This window comes from Scyliorhinus torazame, unplaced genomic scaffold, assembly GCF_047496885.1.
Source record: "Scyliorhinus torazame isolate Kashiwa2021f unplaced genomic scaffold, sScyTor2.1 scaffold_574, whole genome shotgun sequence".
In the NCBI taxonomy this organism is placed as follows: domain Eukaryota; kingdom Metazoa; phylum Chordata; class Chondrichthyes; order Carcharhiniformes; family Scyliorhinidae; genus Scyliorhinus; species Scyliorhinus torazame.
The window spans coordinates 94,230-108,806 of record NW_027308301.1 but is presented as its reverse complement, the minus strand read 5'-3'; the positions used below and the strand labels follow the sequence as shown (position 1 = coordinate 108,806).

At 45.4% G+C, this 14,577-nt stretch overlaps 1 protein-coding gene across 1 annotated transcript in view; it reads left to right on the top strand.

Moving 5' to 3' along the window:
• LOC140406496 (cell division cycle 5-like protein) overlaps nucleotides 1–14,577 on the top strand; it is a gene marked incomplete at its 5' end in the record, with an annotated part of 67,153 nt that overhangs the window by 19,550 nt on the left and 33,026 nt on the right. Inside the window, one exon of the mRNA XM_072494520.1 lies at nucleotides 12,458–12,646. Coding sequence (XP_072350621.1) covers nucleotides 12,458–12,646 — 189 coding nt within the window. The remainder of the gene's footprint in view (nucleotides 1–12,457; nucleotides 12,647–14,577) is intronic.

Below are 14,577 nucleotides of genomic sequence, written 5' to 3'. Positions count from 1 at the left end.
CATGATTTCTATACTTATTTAAAAGGATACATTTGCCATTTAATGCTACTACGGTTTTGAAAAAACAGAACATTTGACTTTCTCTGCCCACTGCCATGGGACATTGACTGGTAATATACTTAAAAAAAGCTTGCTTCTGCCATCAACTTTTTTTATTATAACTTCCTATGTCCACATTTAAGAAACTTCCTAATATCAACTTGTCATTAATTACAGGAGTGTTATTATAACACGACAAGTTTACACGGGCAGTTTCCACTATGCATGAGTAAATAGAAAGTTACTATTCTCCCAGTCACTTATTCAGAGAATTTTTACAGTGCAGAAGGAGGCCATTCGGCCCATCGAGTCTGCACCGGCTCTTGGAAAGAGCACCCTACCCAAGCCCACACCTCCACACTATCCCCATAACGCAGTAACCCCACCCAACACTGAGAGCAATTTTGGACACTAAGGGCAAAATTTACATTCAGTGCCAATTTTGGGCACTAAGTGGCTAATCCACCTAACCCGCACACCTTTGGACTGTGGGAGGAAACCGGAGCACCTGGAGGAAACTCACGCACACACGGGGAGAACGTACAGACTCTGCACAGACAGTGACCCAAGCCGGGAATCGAACCTGGGACCCTGGAGCTGTGAAGCAATTGTGCTAAAACTACCGTGCTGCCCGATCTTATTACTGATTCACTTGAGTCCGACACTTGGTTTTGACTTCTCATATGCATGAAAAATTTTGTGGGAGTTTAATCAGTGTGTTCAATGCAGACTTTTCCCATATTCATATAATGAACGGTGGTGGTCTTGTCTGTTTGACACATGGAATATTTTATTTCTTTTAATTCATTAGCTTTGACATGTCCTGTTAAAGTACCCTAACTGGTGAATTGTTCTTATATCTGTCAGTAATTTGAATAAACTAGATTATCATGAGCACATAGCTGTAATGCACTATGATAGCATGGCGCATCATAACTGCTCACATCAAAACTATCACAATACAAAACAACCATGTGCTCATCATGATCCAGTTTATTTACAGGTCACCCTTAAAGTTTGATATTTCTTAACTTGCAAATTTCATTAAAGTATCATCTATTTTGAAGAGTAGTGCATTTTTTGGTCTTTTGCTCTGCGATTTTGCAACAGGTTTAGAGAACATTGTAAAATGAGAATGGATTGACTTTGAGCCCGAAGGACATGTCTCTTATTTTCCAAGTACTTTAAATGTTTGAAAATATGTGAATTTGATTTTAGCCAAGATTATGTGCAAACTTTTAATAACATCATATTTTCACAAAAAAAACTTTACAGTGGCAACAATTTGTCAAATTGTAAAAGTGTAAAACTATTTTAAATTTAACTTTAGTTTCATCTGAAACAAAAAATGTGTTTTATTCCTTATAATATCCACACAATAAAATAAAATCAGGAACATTGTCGTGCACATGTATGTACCCAACTTGGTAACTGCTTTTGAGTAAGATTAACTGCTGCTGTTTCCTTGTTAATTGTATCTGTTGCTACACTTCACATTGTTTGCGGCAAGTAAAATGTTGATCTTCTACGCCCTGGATGGCTTTGGTTGTCAAAAGGTGAAACTATTTTTAGAACCTGGTTTGCATTTTTTAGTCTTCACCATTAGTGATCAGAGTGTCAGTTGCCCTAACTAGAACTTTTGATGCTCTTTTTGGAAATCATATCAAAGTTTAAATTCCATTTTCCCTTATGTTGTATAATTTAACTAATTTCCCTTCAAAATTTATCCATCTGACTAGCCATCTCAGATGGCCACCTGCAAAGGACCATGGGAATTATGGCCAACCCAGGACTCAGACAGACTCAGAGCTTGTGTGTGTATTTGCAACCCAGATAGCTAGACGCGATCGAAACCCCCGCTCGTTTGCATTCTAATGGCCCATTTCCCCAAAACAAAAGAACTGTACTCAGGTAACCGATGCAGATACAGACTAATCGGCACCACTCCCTTTACTCAGGGAGCCCAAACAGCCAAGGTCAATGACCGCTAAGGACATGCCCAGCCATCAAGGCACCCGCCCCTTTATTGGTCAAAATCGAAGGCCGTGATCGAAGCCTGTCGAATTATTGGGTCCAAGTTAAGGACCGCCCCAAAGAGCGAAATCCCAGCGGGATAAGAAGAGACACAGCTATATGCTCAGTCTCTCTTGGATCCGGCCTATGCCAACACAAGTGCAGCATAACAACCAGACAGACAAGTTCAAGACCAACGATCGCTATCAGACGGATGAGCCCAACAGAAACAGAGCCACTTCTTCCACCCAGCCACGCAAGATCCGGACAAAGGCCTTGACCATCTGCATAAGAGCCGGTTGCCCTGAAGTTAAGTATGGTCATTGTAGTTGTTAGGTGTCGTTTAACTTGTAGTGTTTTGTGTTGCATGTCGAAGTAATCCTTGTGTGTAAATAAACCATCTTTGAACTTGAACTGACTTATTGGTTGTGCGGTCCTTTGATCGATACCCGGTAATGCCTTGTGGTGGTATCATTTGATACCTGGCGACTCTAAAGTGCATCATTATTAAAAAGAGCAACGTTATTGGCGACTTCTGACGGGACTCGACCTAGAAGTGAATTTGTCACTCCGAGAGAACCCACAAAACTTTGCATTAGAAATCCAATTGAGAAAAAGTGAAAGAAACCACAAGTGTAAGGCCCGTATCGATCAAGTCACTAAGATTCGGAAGTGTGTATTAACCTGCATGAGTACTAACAGGGATATAAGGTAAACCCGTTAGATTTTGCGTAAAACTATCGGGAGTATTGTGAACCGGACAATAGCCTAGGCCATACCTGCTGTTCGAATCACCGCCTTATTCCCCCTGTCCAGAATTGACGGTAGGAAAAGAGAAGTTAGAAGCAGAGCAAAAAAGAACTTTGAGGTAGGAAAACAGAGTACTTAAGGGTAGGAAAACAGAGATAATAGTAGCAATGGCCACAAAAGCGATGGAACGCCTAATGAACCCGCAGGAACCAGAGGTCGCAGCGACCAGCAGAGCAGTGTGCCCCATATGGGAAGAAGAGTTGAAGTATTTGAAGGGGAAAGAATGGGTCCGAGTTTTGTTCAAATGATGAGTCAGGTCCAGGAAGCATAGGACAAACCTGGTGGGACAACCTAACCGAGGTACATAAGAAGAATGCAGCGAAAGTTCGTAAGCCGATGGCTTAAGTCCTGTTTGGCAAGGTTGCGAGGCACAGAGGAGGTTGTGAGGACGCTCCGCAGACAGCTAGTTGAGAAAGAGGAGAAGATGAGGGAAACTATAGTGAATGTGAAAAGATTAATGAGCAACTACGGGAACAGTTGGCAGCTAAAGATTAAGAGATGGCTGATGTCAAACGGGCACACCAAACTTGTTTAGTTCACCGTAGCAGCTTTCAGACCCCGTACGATAAAGCCTACCAAGATACACAGCGTGCACTTTCGGTACGAGAAGAGACAGAACAGCAGGTAGCACAGTTAACAAGGCAATGCGCAGATTTAAAGGCAGCTGTATGAGCGCTCCATAGCTCCACTACAGAACAAAGACAGAGCACAGTAGTTCATGCGAAATGTAGACGACAAATAGAGAAGTTGCAGTCACTGCTGTCAGTGCAAAACGGATTCAGAGATACCTTTGGACAAGATTTAGATGAGGAGAATGGCCCCAATTGGGAAGAACTAAATGAAACCACCCATAGATATGTGGAGGATACCGAACATCACAATAGAGCCCTCCAGGCCCGCAAAAGGAAAGCACCCACACCACCGACTGCACAGGCAGCACATACCCCAGTCACCACACAGCGCAAGTCATCGGATCGGGATGAGCCTGATTTCGTTTACACCACCCCACTAACCATCACCCAATTGAGAGATGCCTGCGCCAAAATTGAACCGTTCGAACCCACTGCAGACCCACATAATTTCTTTGAGAGAGTACAACAGCAAACGGTTATGTACGGTCTAGACGAACCGGAGGAAGTTAAGCTTATAGTCATGAGCCTTGACCCGTCCGTTAGCTCAGCTTTACCAGCGCTTGGGAACAATCCCTACACAGGAAGGCAGATCAGGAACAGATAGAAGCAAATATGCACCCAGTTATAACTAACCAGGACCCAGCATGGATAAATGAGGGTAGACATGAAGGACAGCACCCCAGAGCACAGGCATCACGAGGTTACTATAATTGTGGACACATGGGACATTACGCCCACGAATGCAGACAAACCCCCAGAACCAGCAACGGCACCAGCAATCGAATGCCCCACCTAGGAACAATGTTAGGCCCATACATAGCATTGCATTAGCGCCCGAACAGATAATGCAGTAATCAACACCACAGATTGACGGTGTTCGGACTCCCCAACTTGGGTCTGCGACACGCTCTGGGACAAATCAGGCAGACCAGTAATCACAGGCACAGCCTGGGGACATCCAGTAGAGTTCCTTTGGGACACAGGAGGGTCCCACACCACTTTAAACTCCTCCACAATGTTTCAGCGTGACAAATGGCCCACCACAGACACCATCACCCTTAGTGGATTTACAGGACATGTACAGCAGGGATACATTACAGCCCCCGTAGATATTCAGATAGGAACCATAAACACCAGATACCACGTTGTTTTAGTCGTCTTGCCCCAAACAGCCGAGCACATTCTAGGAATCGACTTTGAGCTCCCACAACCTTTCCTTTGACCCCGTGAATAGGTATGGAAAATGGCCAAAACAGCGAGAGCCCCCGCTACGCTCACAGTAGGGGACTACGAACATAGGATTTGCTCAGTAGGAGACTATTGGTTTGATCCGCAAACAATTAGTACAGACCAGATAATTAGAGAGGTCCTCAGAAAACATAAAGCATCCTTCGCCCAACACAACACGATTGTGGGAAGATTCCAGGCATGGTCACAATTTCAGGTCCCGATCCCAAGCCCCAGAAGCAATACGGTTCCCCACAGCAAGCCGAGGGTGAGATCTCAAAAGTCATCAATAGCTTACTAGATCAAGGAGTAATTTGGCCCGTAGCCTCAACAAACAATGCCCCAATCTGGCCCATATAGAAACCCGACGGTTCATGGAAATGAACCATTGACTACCGAGAGCTCAACAAGGTTACCCCATTAGCAGCCCCCACCGTTGCCACGAGTCCCGAAACCATGCTCAAACAGGGAGTACTCGCAAAGTACTTTACAGTGCTGGACATTAGCAATGGCTTCTGGTCCATTCCCTTAGATAAGGCCTGTCAATACAAGTTCGCGTTCACATTTCAAGGGCAGCAGTATACGTGGACATGCCTCCCGCAAGGATTCCACAACTCCCCCTCCATTTTCCACCGACAATTGGCCAACGGACTTTCCAAATTTTCCTGCCCTGAATGCCTTATTCAGTATGTGGACAACTTACTCCTACAGACGGACACAAAGGAAGAGCATGTTAAGCTTCTTTCAGAATTGCTAGATCTCTTACAATCAATTGGATGCAAGGCTAACCCGAAAAAAGCCCAAATCCTAAAAGAAAAGTTCCTTTATTTAGGCACCATCATCACCCACTGGAAGAGAGAGATCGAACAGAAACAGATTGAATCAATAGTTAAATTGCCCCTGCCCCACAATGTCACTGCACTCTGGCCATTCTTAGGATTAGTTGGGTATTGTAGGAACCATAGAGATGGTTTTGCCACAAAAGCAGCCCCACTCTCAGACCTCCTAAAAAAGAACGCCCCATGGGAATGGCCTCCTCAGCACACAGACGCCATTGATGAATTAAAATGCACCCTAGGCACAGCCCCCGCTTTGCAAGTTCCAGACCCACACACTCCCTACGCCATAGAAGTAGCGACCACCGACCGAACCCTCTCAGCAGTACTCCTCCAGGAAAGACATGACCGATTAGGACCAGTAGCCTATGCCTCATGAATTTTGGATCCCATAGAGCAAGGATTTTCAGCCTGCGAACGGCACCTGCTTGCAATCATTTGGGCAGTGCAGTATTTTGCATATATCACCGGCCTTAACCCAGTAACAATTTTAACCGAGCACACCCCAACACAGCTATTGTTAAATGGTAGGTTAAAGGACGGTTCAGTCAGCCAGAATAGAGCAGCTCGCTGAACATTGTTGTTACAAGGAAGGGACATTACAGTTAAACGTACAAAGACTCACACATTTTTATCTGACAACCTTCAGTATGCAGGAACCCCACATGAGTGCCAGATCATTGCAGCAAACACCACACAGGACCCTTTATTCCGAAGTCACTACACACACGAGCAGGCATCAGAACACAGAATCCCCAGAACACGGACAACGCTTTAAAGATTTATGTAGACGGTTCCTCCACCATAGAAAATGGAAAGAGAATAACTGGTTGTGGAATTTATGTGGAAGACGCACAGGGACGTGCATTAGAGGAAATATCTTTAAAATTGCCCAGCCACCTTGGATCACAAGCAGCCGAATTAGCAGCTGTACCATATGTAGTGCAGCACCCAGATTCCTTTCCGACCCCAGCGGACATACATTCGGACAGTTTATATGTCTGCAATAGTTTGACAGAATTCCTGCCCCTGTGGGAATCTCAAGGATTCGTATCCGCTGATAGTAAACCCCTACCCTCAGCCCCGTTGTTGAAGCATATCCTTAAGACTGCAAAAGGCTGCACATATGGCATAATCAAAGTGAGAAGCCATCATCGTTCCTCCCCACCCGGTAACGTAAAGGCAGCCGTGACGTCTTAGCCAAGTCAGGATCACGACACGGATACTTTTGACAACCCCCCCGAAAGTGAACCGATACACGCAGTCCAGGTTTCTCAGACCAATATCGAGGATCGATCCCAGGCCCAAAAGGCAGACGCTCCTCTTAAGCAAGTTTTAGACGGTAACTTCCCAGCCCCCTACGACAAATTCAAGGACTCGCTGACGGTACAGGACGGTATAGTTTTGAAAAATAGAATTTATGTGGTCTTCACCCAGGACAGAAACCAGATAATTTGCCAGTTTCATGACGGACATGGACATCAGGGGATAGATAATACCATTGCCATTTAAGACCTTTGTGCTGGTGGCCCGATTTAAAAGCAGACGTCACGCATTATGTTGAGAATTGTTTAATCTGTGCACAGGACAATCCTGAAAGGTACTCCAAGAAAGGACAATTGAGGCACACCCGACCTGTTAATGGCCCATGGACAAATTTACAGCTCAACTACATTGGTCCCCTCACTCCCTGCAGAAATGGTTTTAAATATGTATTAGTAGTAATCGACACCTTTACAAAATGGGTAGAAGTATTTCCCTTCCGGACGAACACAGCGAAAGCCACAGCCAAGATTTTGACCCAACAATATTTACATGCTGGGGTCTTCCCCGCAGCATTGAGTCAGACAAAGGTTCCCATTTCACCGGCAGAGTCATGCAAAATGTCCTAACGATTTTTGGAATCAAGCAAAAATTTCACATAGCGTATCACCCCCAATCCAGCGGCATTGTTGAACGAATGAATCACACCTTTAAAGCGATCATTAGAAAAATGGTGCAACAGCATAACACCACATGGGACACAGTCCTCCCATTCGCCCTTATGTTTATTAGGAACACAGTATCCAGTTCCACAGGTTTCGCCCCCCACACTCTCATTGCCGGATGGCCCGTGAAAGGAACTGAATATTTATTAGGTCTCGATTTGGCAAGCCTTACAGTCACCGCCCTCACCCATGAAAAAGCAATCCAACAAGTCATGGAAAATATTAAAGCAGCACAGCTCACTGCAGCTGTCCGACTAGGCGCTAAGAAAAAGCAGAGTAAGGCCTGCTTTGATAAAACAGTCCACCCCGTAGAGTATACAGTCTGTCAGCAAGTGAAGGTTTCCCTGTACAATCCCAGTTCGTTCCTCTCCCCTAAATTTGCAGGACCCTACTCCATTTCGGACAAAGTAAGCCCCTTTGTGTACAAGATAACGTACCCTAAAGGTAAAACTGGTTGGTTCCACATCAACCAGCTCAAAGTCTATGGAAGCCAAAGTCGCCACTCCCACCACATCTCCCTGGCAATATCAGATGATTCCGCCCCGCCCATCGACAACCTAGTCCAACCCTCCCCCAGCCATGACAGCACGTCCATGCCCACAGACCCGACCTTGTCTCCGCCCACAAGTACGACTTTCCACCTTGAGCTTGATTCAGACGATAGCGCCAGCCTTCCCGTATTGACCATGACCACTGGTACAACCTCCCCAGCCCCAGTCACTCCAGCCCCTGGAACCACGACCAAGACATGTTTGGCCCCCTATACGCCCTTCCACAGCCACAACCAGAGCCACTGCCACCGCCCGACAACAGTAACTTGCCCTTCACTGCCACCGCCCCTACACCTCATGACAAACTAACCCCTTTTTGGCACCGCGACAACTCTTGTAGACTGGTAGGACATGACGATTCGGATTCCACAACGGCCCACGCGGCCACGGCACAAAAACGGCAGACACGAGTCTGGCAACCAGGAGATGGTGATGATTTAGATTCTGACTCCTGTTATGGTAATCCTTTTGCAACGCTTTTTGATACAGAACCCGGAGGTGTCCAGGTGATGAGAAAAAGGAGCCGCATAAGAATTACGGTGTCCTACTTCCTGATGGAGCCTGCCCGCCTTTTTATTTTTCTTCTTTCTTCTTGTTACATGGTTTTAATTAATGTCGGCCTCACACCCAATTTCTTGATACAGTCATAGTTACTCTTCCGACGCCATTTACTGACCAATGGCCATTAAAGGAACAATTGTTGGATCTCACGTGTTACAAATTCTTTCCGCTCGTTTAGGTCACCCAGGTAGGAAATAACTGCACTAATCCCCGCCCTGCCTGAGGACCCCAAATGCATCCGGTCAGTTAAGCTCGGGTAGTGGAGCAACGGCACTGATCACCACCCTACCCGGGGATTCCACACATTCTTGCCCTGCCACGGTCCACACGCACCTCATGTTCCCGTCACTTCGAGTACTCTGGAATGGTTCTTTACACTTTTCACTGTCTTTGGCAGGTCTTAGTTTCCCCTTATCTGCTCTTTTTTTGTGGTTTAAAGAATGCCCTTTGCCACAGTCTGTACACTCCTCCCTTTACCTTCCGCGACCCTCTAGTCGTTCCCCACCTGCTATTTACATGTTTGACACACTTGGTTGCCACATATGCTGCTACATGTGAATTACCTCTGGACCCTGGGACGACGAAACTCGATAAAACTGGCCACCCTAAAATGCGGCTCGTTAAGATGAGCCTCAGCCATCACTGGTTGCAGTAAAGGAAAGACTGGATGGAGAAGTTGTCCGCCCACTCCCCGCATCGACCACCAGCTGCGAGAATCTCTGCACTTACAAAGACATTTTTTTGGCAATGTCTTGTCTCTCAATGTTATTTCAAATAAAAAAATGAGGGAGTCACACAGTGTGACGATTCTAATGGGTAATTGAAGATAAGGAGAGAAAGACAAATAAACATGATATTAACCGCAGATAATAACATTATGCTTGCACCCCCAGGAATATACGGAAAACGGAAGACAGAAGACAAGATGAAGAAAGGACTGATGACCTACATTGTGATCATTGCTGGACTCCTACAACTGCGCGCGTTACAAGCCTCTGTATCACACACATCACCAGCCCCGAACACCACCACACAACATGACACTCCTAGCCCAGACAGCACACCACACATAGAGATAGACACTGAAACCTCCACTTGGTGCGAAAGCATTGCCAAATGGCACCCCCTTTCATACACAGTAGAGGCCCTTCTGGTAATTGCAATAACATGCAGTGTCATTGAGACACTTATACTCCGCAATTGGTGAAAAAGAGCCTCCCGCTCCTCGATATATAGACTCCATCCCCCTTTGGAATTCACCCAACTCAACAAACACTGTAATCGCTGATAACAATAAAGACCGTATACCTCTGTAACTTTGATAGATTAAATAAAAATGTGATGCTGCTGTTTTGAAATTTTGTACTGTACATAAGTTCATTTTGATATTTGCCAGCAGCATGAGAGTAGCTTAGATAGTGATAGTTAGATGTCCCCTTTTGCGATTAAGCTAAATGTGTAATAGTGAAATGTTTATCGTGACCCATTAGAAATGATGAATGTATGATGTGTTAATAAAAATGTCAGGGAAATGCTCCAAAAACATAGGACAGAGTAGTGTAGAACCTGTCCGTGATCAAGGGTAACCGGCACACCAGGGATGGACAATTGCCTGTCCAATTACTGCTGCCAAAGCCAGTGGACACAATGTGGGCAATTGGGACTAGCTTAGTGGTAAAAACAGGGTGGCTTGGACAAGTTGGGCCGAAGGGCCTGTTTTCATGCTGTAGACCTCTATGGCTCTAAGGGATCAACAGTGTGATCCACCACGCTTCGCGTTCAGGATCAAGAGGACGGGATGCAGCCATCTCAGATGGCCACCTGCAAAGGACCATGGAAATTATGGCCAACCCAGGACTCAGACAGACTCAGAGCTTGTGTGTGTATTTGCAACCCAGATAGCTAGACGCGATCGAAACCCCCGCTCGTTTGCATTCTAATGGCCCATTTCCCCAGAACAAAAGAACTGTACTCAGGTAACCGATACAGATACAGACTAATCGGCGCCACTCCCTTTACTCAGGGAGCCCAAACAACCAAGGTCAATGACCGCTAAGGACACGCCCAGTCATCAAGGCACCCGGCCCTTTATTGGCCAAAATCAAAGGCAGTGATCGAAGCCTGTCGAATTATTGGGTCCAAGTTAAGGGCCACCCCAAAGAGCGTGAAATCCCAGAGGGATGAGAAGAGACACAGCCATGGGCTCGGTCTCTCTTGGATTCGGCCTATGCCAACCCAAGTGCAGCATAACGACCAGACAGACAAGTTCAAGACCAACGATCGCTACCAGACGGATGAGCCCAGCAGAAACCGAGCCACTTCTTCCACCCAGCCTCGCAAGACCCGGACAAAGGCCTTTGTCCATCTGCATAGAGCCGGTTGCCCTGAAGTTAATTATAGGTTATTGTAGTTGTTAGGTGTAGTTTAACTTGTAGTGTTTTGTGTTGCATGTCGAAGTAATCCTTGTGTGTAAATAAACCATCTTTGAACTTGAACTGACTAACTAGTTATGTGGTCCTTTGATCGATATCCGGTAAAGCCTTGTGGTGGTATCATTTGATACCTGGCGACTCTAAAGTGCATCATTATTCAAAAGAGCAACATGACTGAATTGCACACTTGCAGATGTAAGTTGATAATGTTAGTATACCAGGCCTTTAAGGATATGTAGAAATAACTTTTATCTGCACCCTAAATGTGACTACTGTTCCTGCCTCTGTTTTTCTTAAGGAACTCCATTTGCTGAACAAGTGAGAGTACCTTCTTGATATATATATATTTTAAAAATCAAGCTCATTCTGACAAAATGTTTTGGTCTGTGAAGCCCAAGAAATAGATCAGCCCTAAGATTTCCTTCTGACCCTCAATTTATTGATTTCCATATTTCCATAGTCAGAATCAGCAATAATTATTACTCAACACATTATAAGTCCCATCCCCTTCTATATTCCTGGGAAGGTAGCACAGTGGTTGGCACGGTAGCACAGTGGTTGGCATGGTAACAATGGGCGGCACAGTGGTTAGCACTGTTGCTCCACAGCGCCAGGGACCCGTGTTTGATTCCCGACTGTCTGTGAGAAGCTTGCACTTTCTCCCCGTGTCTGCGTGGGTTTCCTCCGGGTGCTCCGGATTCCTCCCACAAGTCCCGAAAGACGTGCTTGTTAGGTGAATTGGACATTCTGAATTATCCCTCAGTGTACCCAAACAGGTGCCGTAGTGTGGTGACTAGGGGGTTTTCACAGTAACTTCATTGCAGTGCTAATGTAAGCCTACTTGTGACACAAATAAAGATTATTATTATTATGTGTTGAGTGTTTAACCATCAGCAGCGGCTGTTTCCTCATCATCCAGTCAATACAGGAAATCCATGTTTATTGAATCTCATGCAAATACATTGCAATCACGCAACAGATTTACCCATTTGAAGTGGTCCTTGCAGTTTTATGTGTGATAACTCCATACTGCCTCTCCCTCTGCTTTGTGGTGTCATTGTTTCATTACCATTTATAGTGTACTCACTCAATCTGCGATGGCACTGCCTCTCTTTTAGTGTAATTATCTATCTTGTACCCTTTGATGTAAGCCACAAGCCGAGAACCATTAGATATGAAATATCAGGCATCATAATACATTTGTTATTTTGTCACTCTTTGCTGTGTTCTATGGTTGGGTAAATATCGTCCAACAGGTTTCAGATGTAAATTTAAGAGTTATATTTTGAATAGAACCTGTAAGTCTCATCACAGTAAAGGAATTGAATCTTTGTTATCAGATTTAAAAAATATTTGTGTTTCCTTAAGATCTCTGATGCTGAACTCGAAGAAGTAGTCAAAATTGGTCAGGCTAGTGAGATAGCCTGCCAGACAGTCGAAGAATCTGGAATGCCAAACTCTGCATCCAATGCTCTCATTTCTGAATATAGCATTGCCAACACTGGTTTGAGTTTGAGAACTGCACGCACTCCCGCAGCCCAAGATCGGATTCTCCAGGTAAACGAGCCATTTTAAGCTTATCTAGTGCACATTTTGCATCAGAACCAATCATACATTGTCATTATGTGGAGCTCTCTTGCAAATATTTCTCCCACTATACAGTGATCACTGTAATGTTCTTGAATTCTTTGGGGTAGAAAATGCTATTTGTAAATTTGTCCGTTCTTTGTGGGCAAGACACGTTATCTTGGTAACGTGTGGAGTTCTTTATTCCCTCATATCAACTGTTACAATTTGACAGTTTTGTGAATGTTAATTTTGTTTTCTTCCCTGAAGCTAGACAGTTATAGCCTAAAGTTTGGATAATGTATTTTTTTAATACAAGCAAGTAATTGTAGTGGTGCTTTTAAGTTGTTTAGTGCTGGAGACTTGAATGCCTTCAATTACATTTAAGACTTGTTTCCACCAAATGTAATTCTGTTTCCTTTTGCTGTTTACTCCTTGCTAAACAGTTCCACAGCTACCAATACTTGGTATCTTGCTTAAATACCCATTGTTCACGTGAACCTTGACTGTAGACTACTGGTCTACACAATACCACAACTGAGTCAGGTTAATTCTATATCTAATGTTCACACCTGAGCACTTCCATCAGAAACCATTAGATAGAATCATTGGCAAAGGTAGCTTAGATTTGCTTCCTTTAAACCAGCAGCAGTGAGGTCAGTAGTGGCATCTCTAATGCTGTATTGGTTGAAATCAGCTAACTTGGCCCATTTTGGGAATTGAACCTGGGTTTGAACTTTGCCAGCTGCTGTCTGAGCTAAACCAGGCAAATCAAAACATAGAATTATGCACTTTGATTGCTATTTAGGCTTATTGAATACTGTATTTGAAAAAATATTTTTTTATTCAATTTTAACAAATTTTCAACAAACCCTCCCCCCACCTTACAGAAAGAAAAAAAAAGAAAACACACAGAAAGAACCCCCCCACAAAACAAAATAAAAACATACCCGGAGACCCCCCCCCCCCCCCCCCCCCCGGGGTTGCTGCTGCTGCTGACCTCCTCCTAACGTTCCGCCAGAAAGTCTAGGAACGGTTGCCACTGCCTGAGGAACCCTTGCACGGATCAACGCAAGGCAAACTTTACCCTCTCCAATTTAATGAACCCTGCCATGTCATTAATCCAAGCTTCTACGCTTGGGCGCTTCGCATCCTTCCACAGTAGCAGAATCCTCCGCCGGGCTATCAGGGACGCAAAGGCCAGAATACCAGCCTCTTTCGCCTCCTGCACTCCCGGCTCGTCCGATACCCCAAATAATGCTAACCCCCAGCTCGGCTTTACCCGGGTGTTCACCACCTTGGACATAGTCCTCGCAAAGCCCCTCCAAAACCCCTCCAGCGCCGGGCACGCCTAGAATATATGGGCGTGATTTGCCGGGCTCCCCGAGCACCTCACACACCTGTCCTCTACCCCAAAAAACCTACTCAACCTCGCCCCTGTCATGTGCACCCTGTGAACAACTTTAAATTGATTCAGGCTGAGCCTGGCGCAAGAGGAGGAAGAATTAACCCTACCCAGGGCATCAGCCCACAGACCCTCATCTATCTCCTCCCCAAGCTCCTCCTCCCACTTGCCTTTTAGTTCCTCCACCGAGGCCTCCTCCTCTTCCTGCATCTCCTGATAGATCGCCGAGACCTTGCCTTCTCCAACCCATACACCCAAAATCACCCTGTCCTGAATCCTTCGTGCTGGAAGCAGCGGGAATTCCCTCACCTGCCATCTCACAAACACCCTCACCTGCATGTACCTGAAGGCGTTTCCAGGGGGCAGCCCAAATTTCTCCTCCAGCGCCCCACGGTTCGCGAACATCCCATCTATAAACAGGTCCCCCATTCTTTTAATTCCTGCCCGATGCCAGCTCAGAAACCCCCCATCCATTCTTCCCGGAATGACCCGATGGTTCTCTCGAATTGGGGAAACC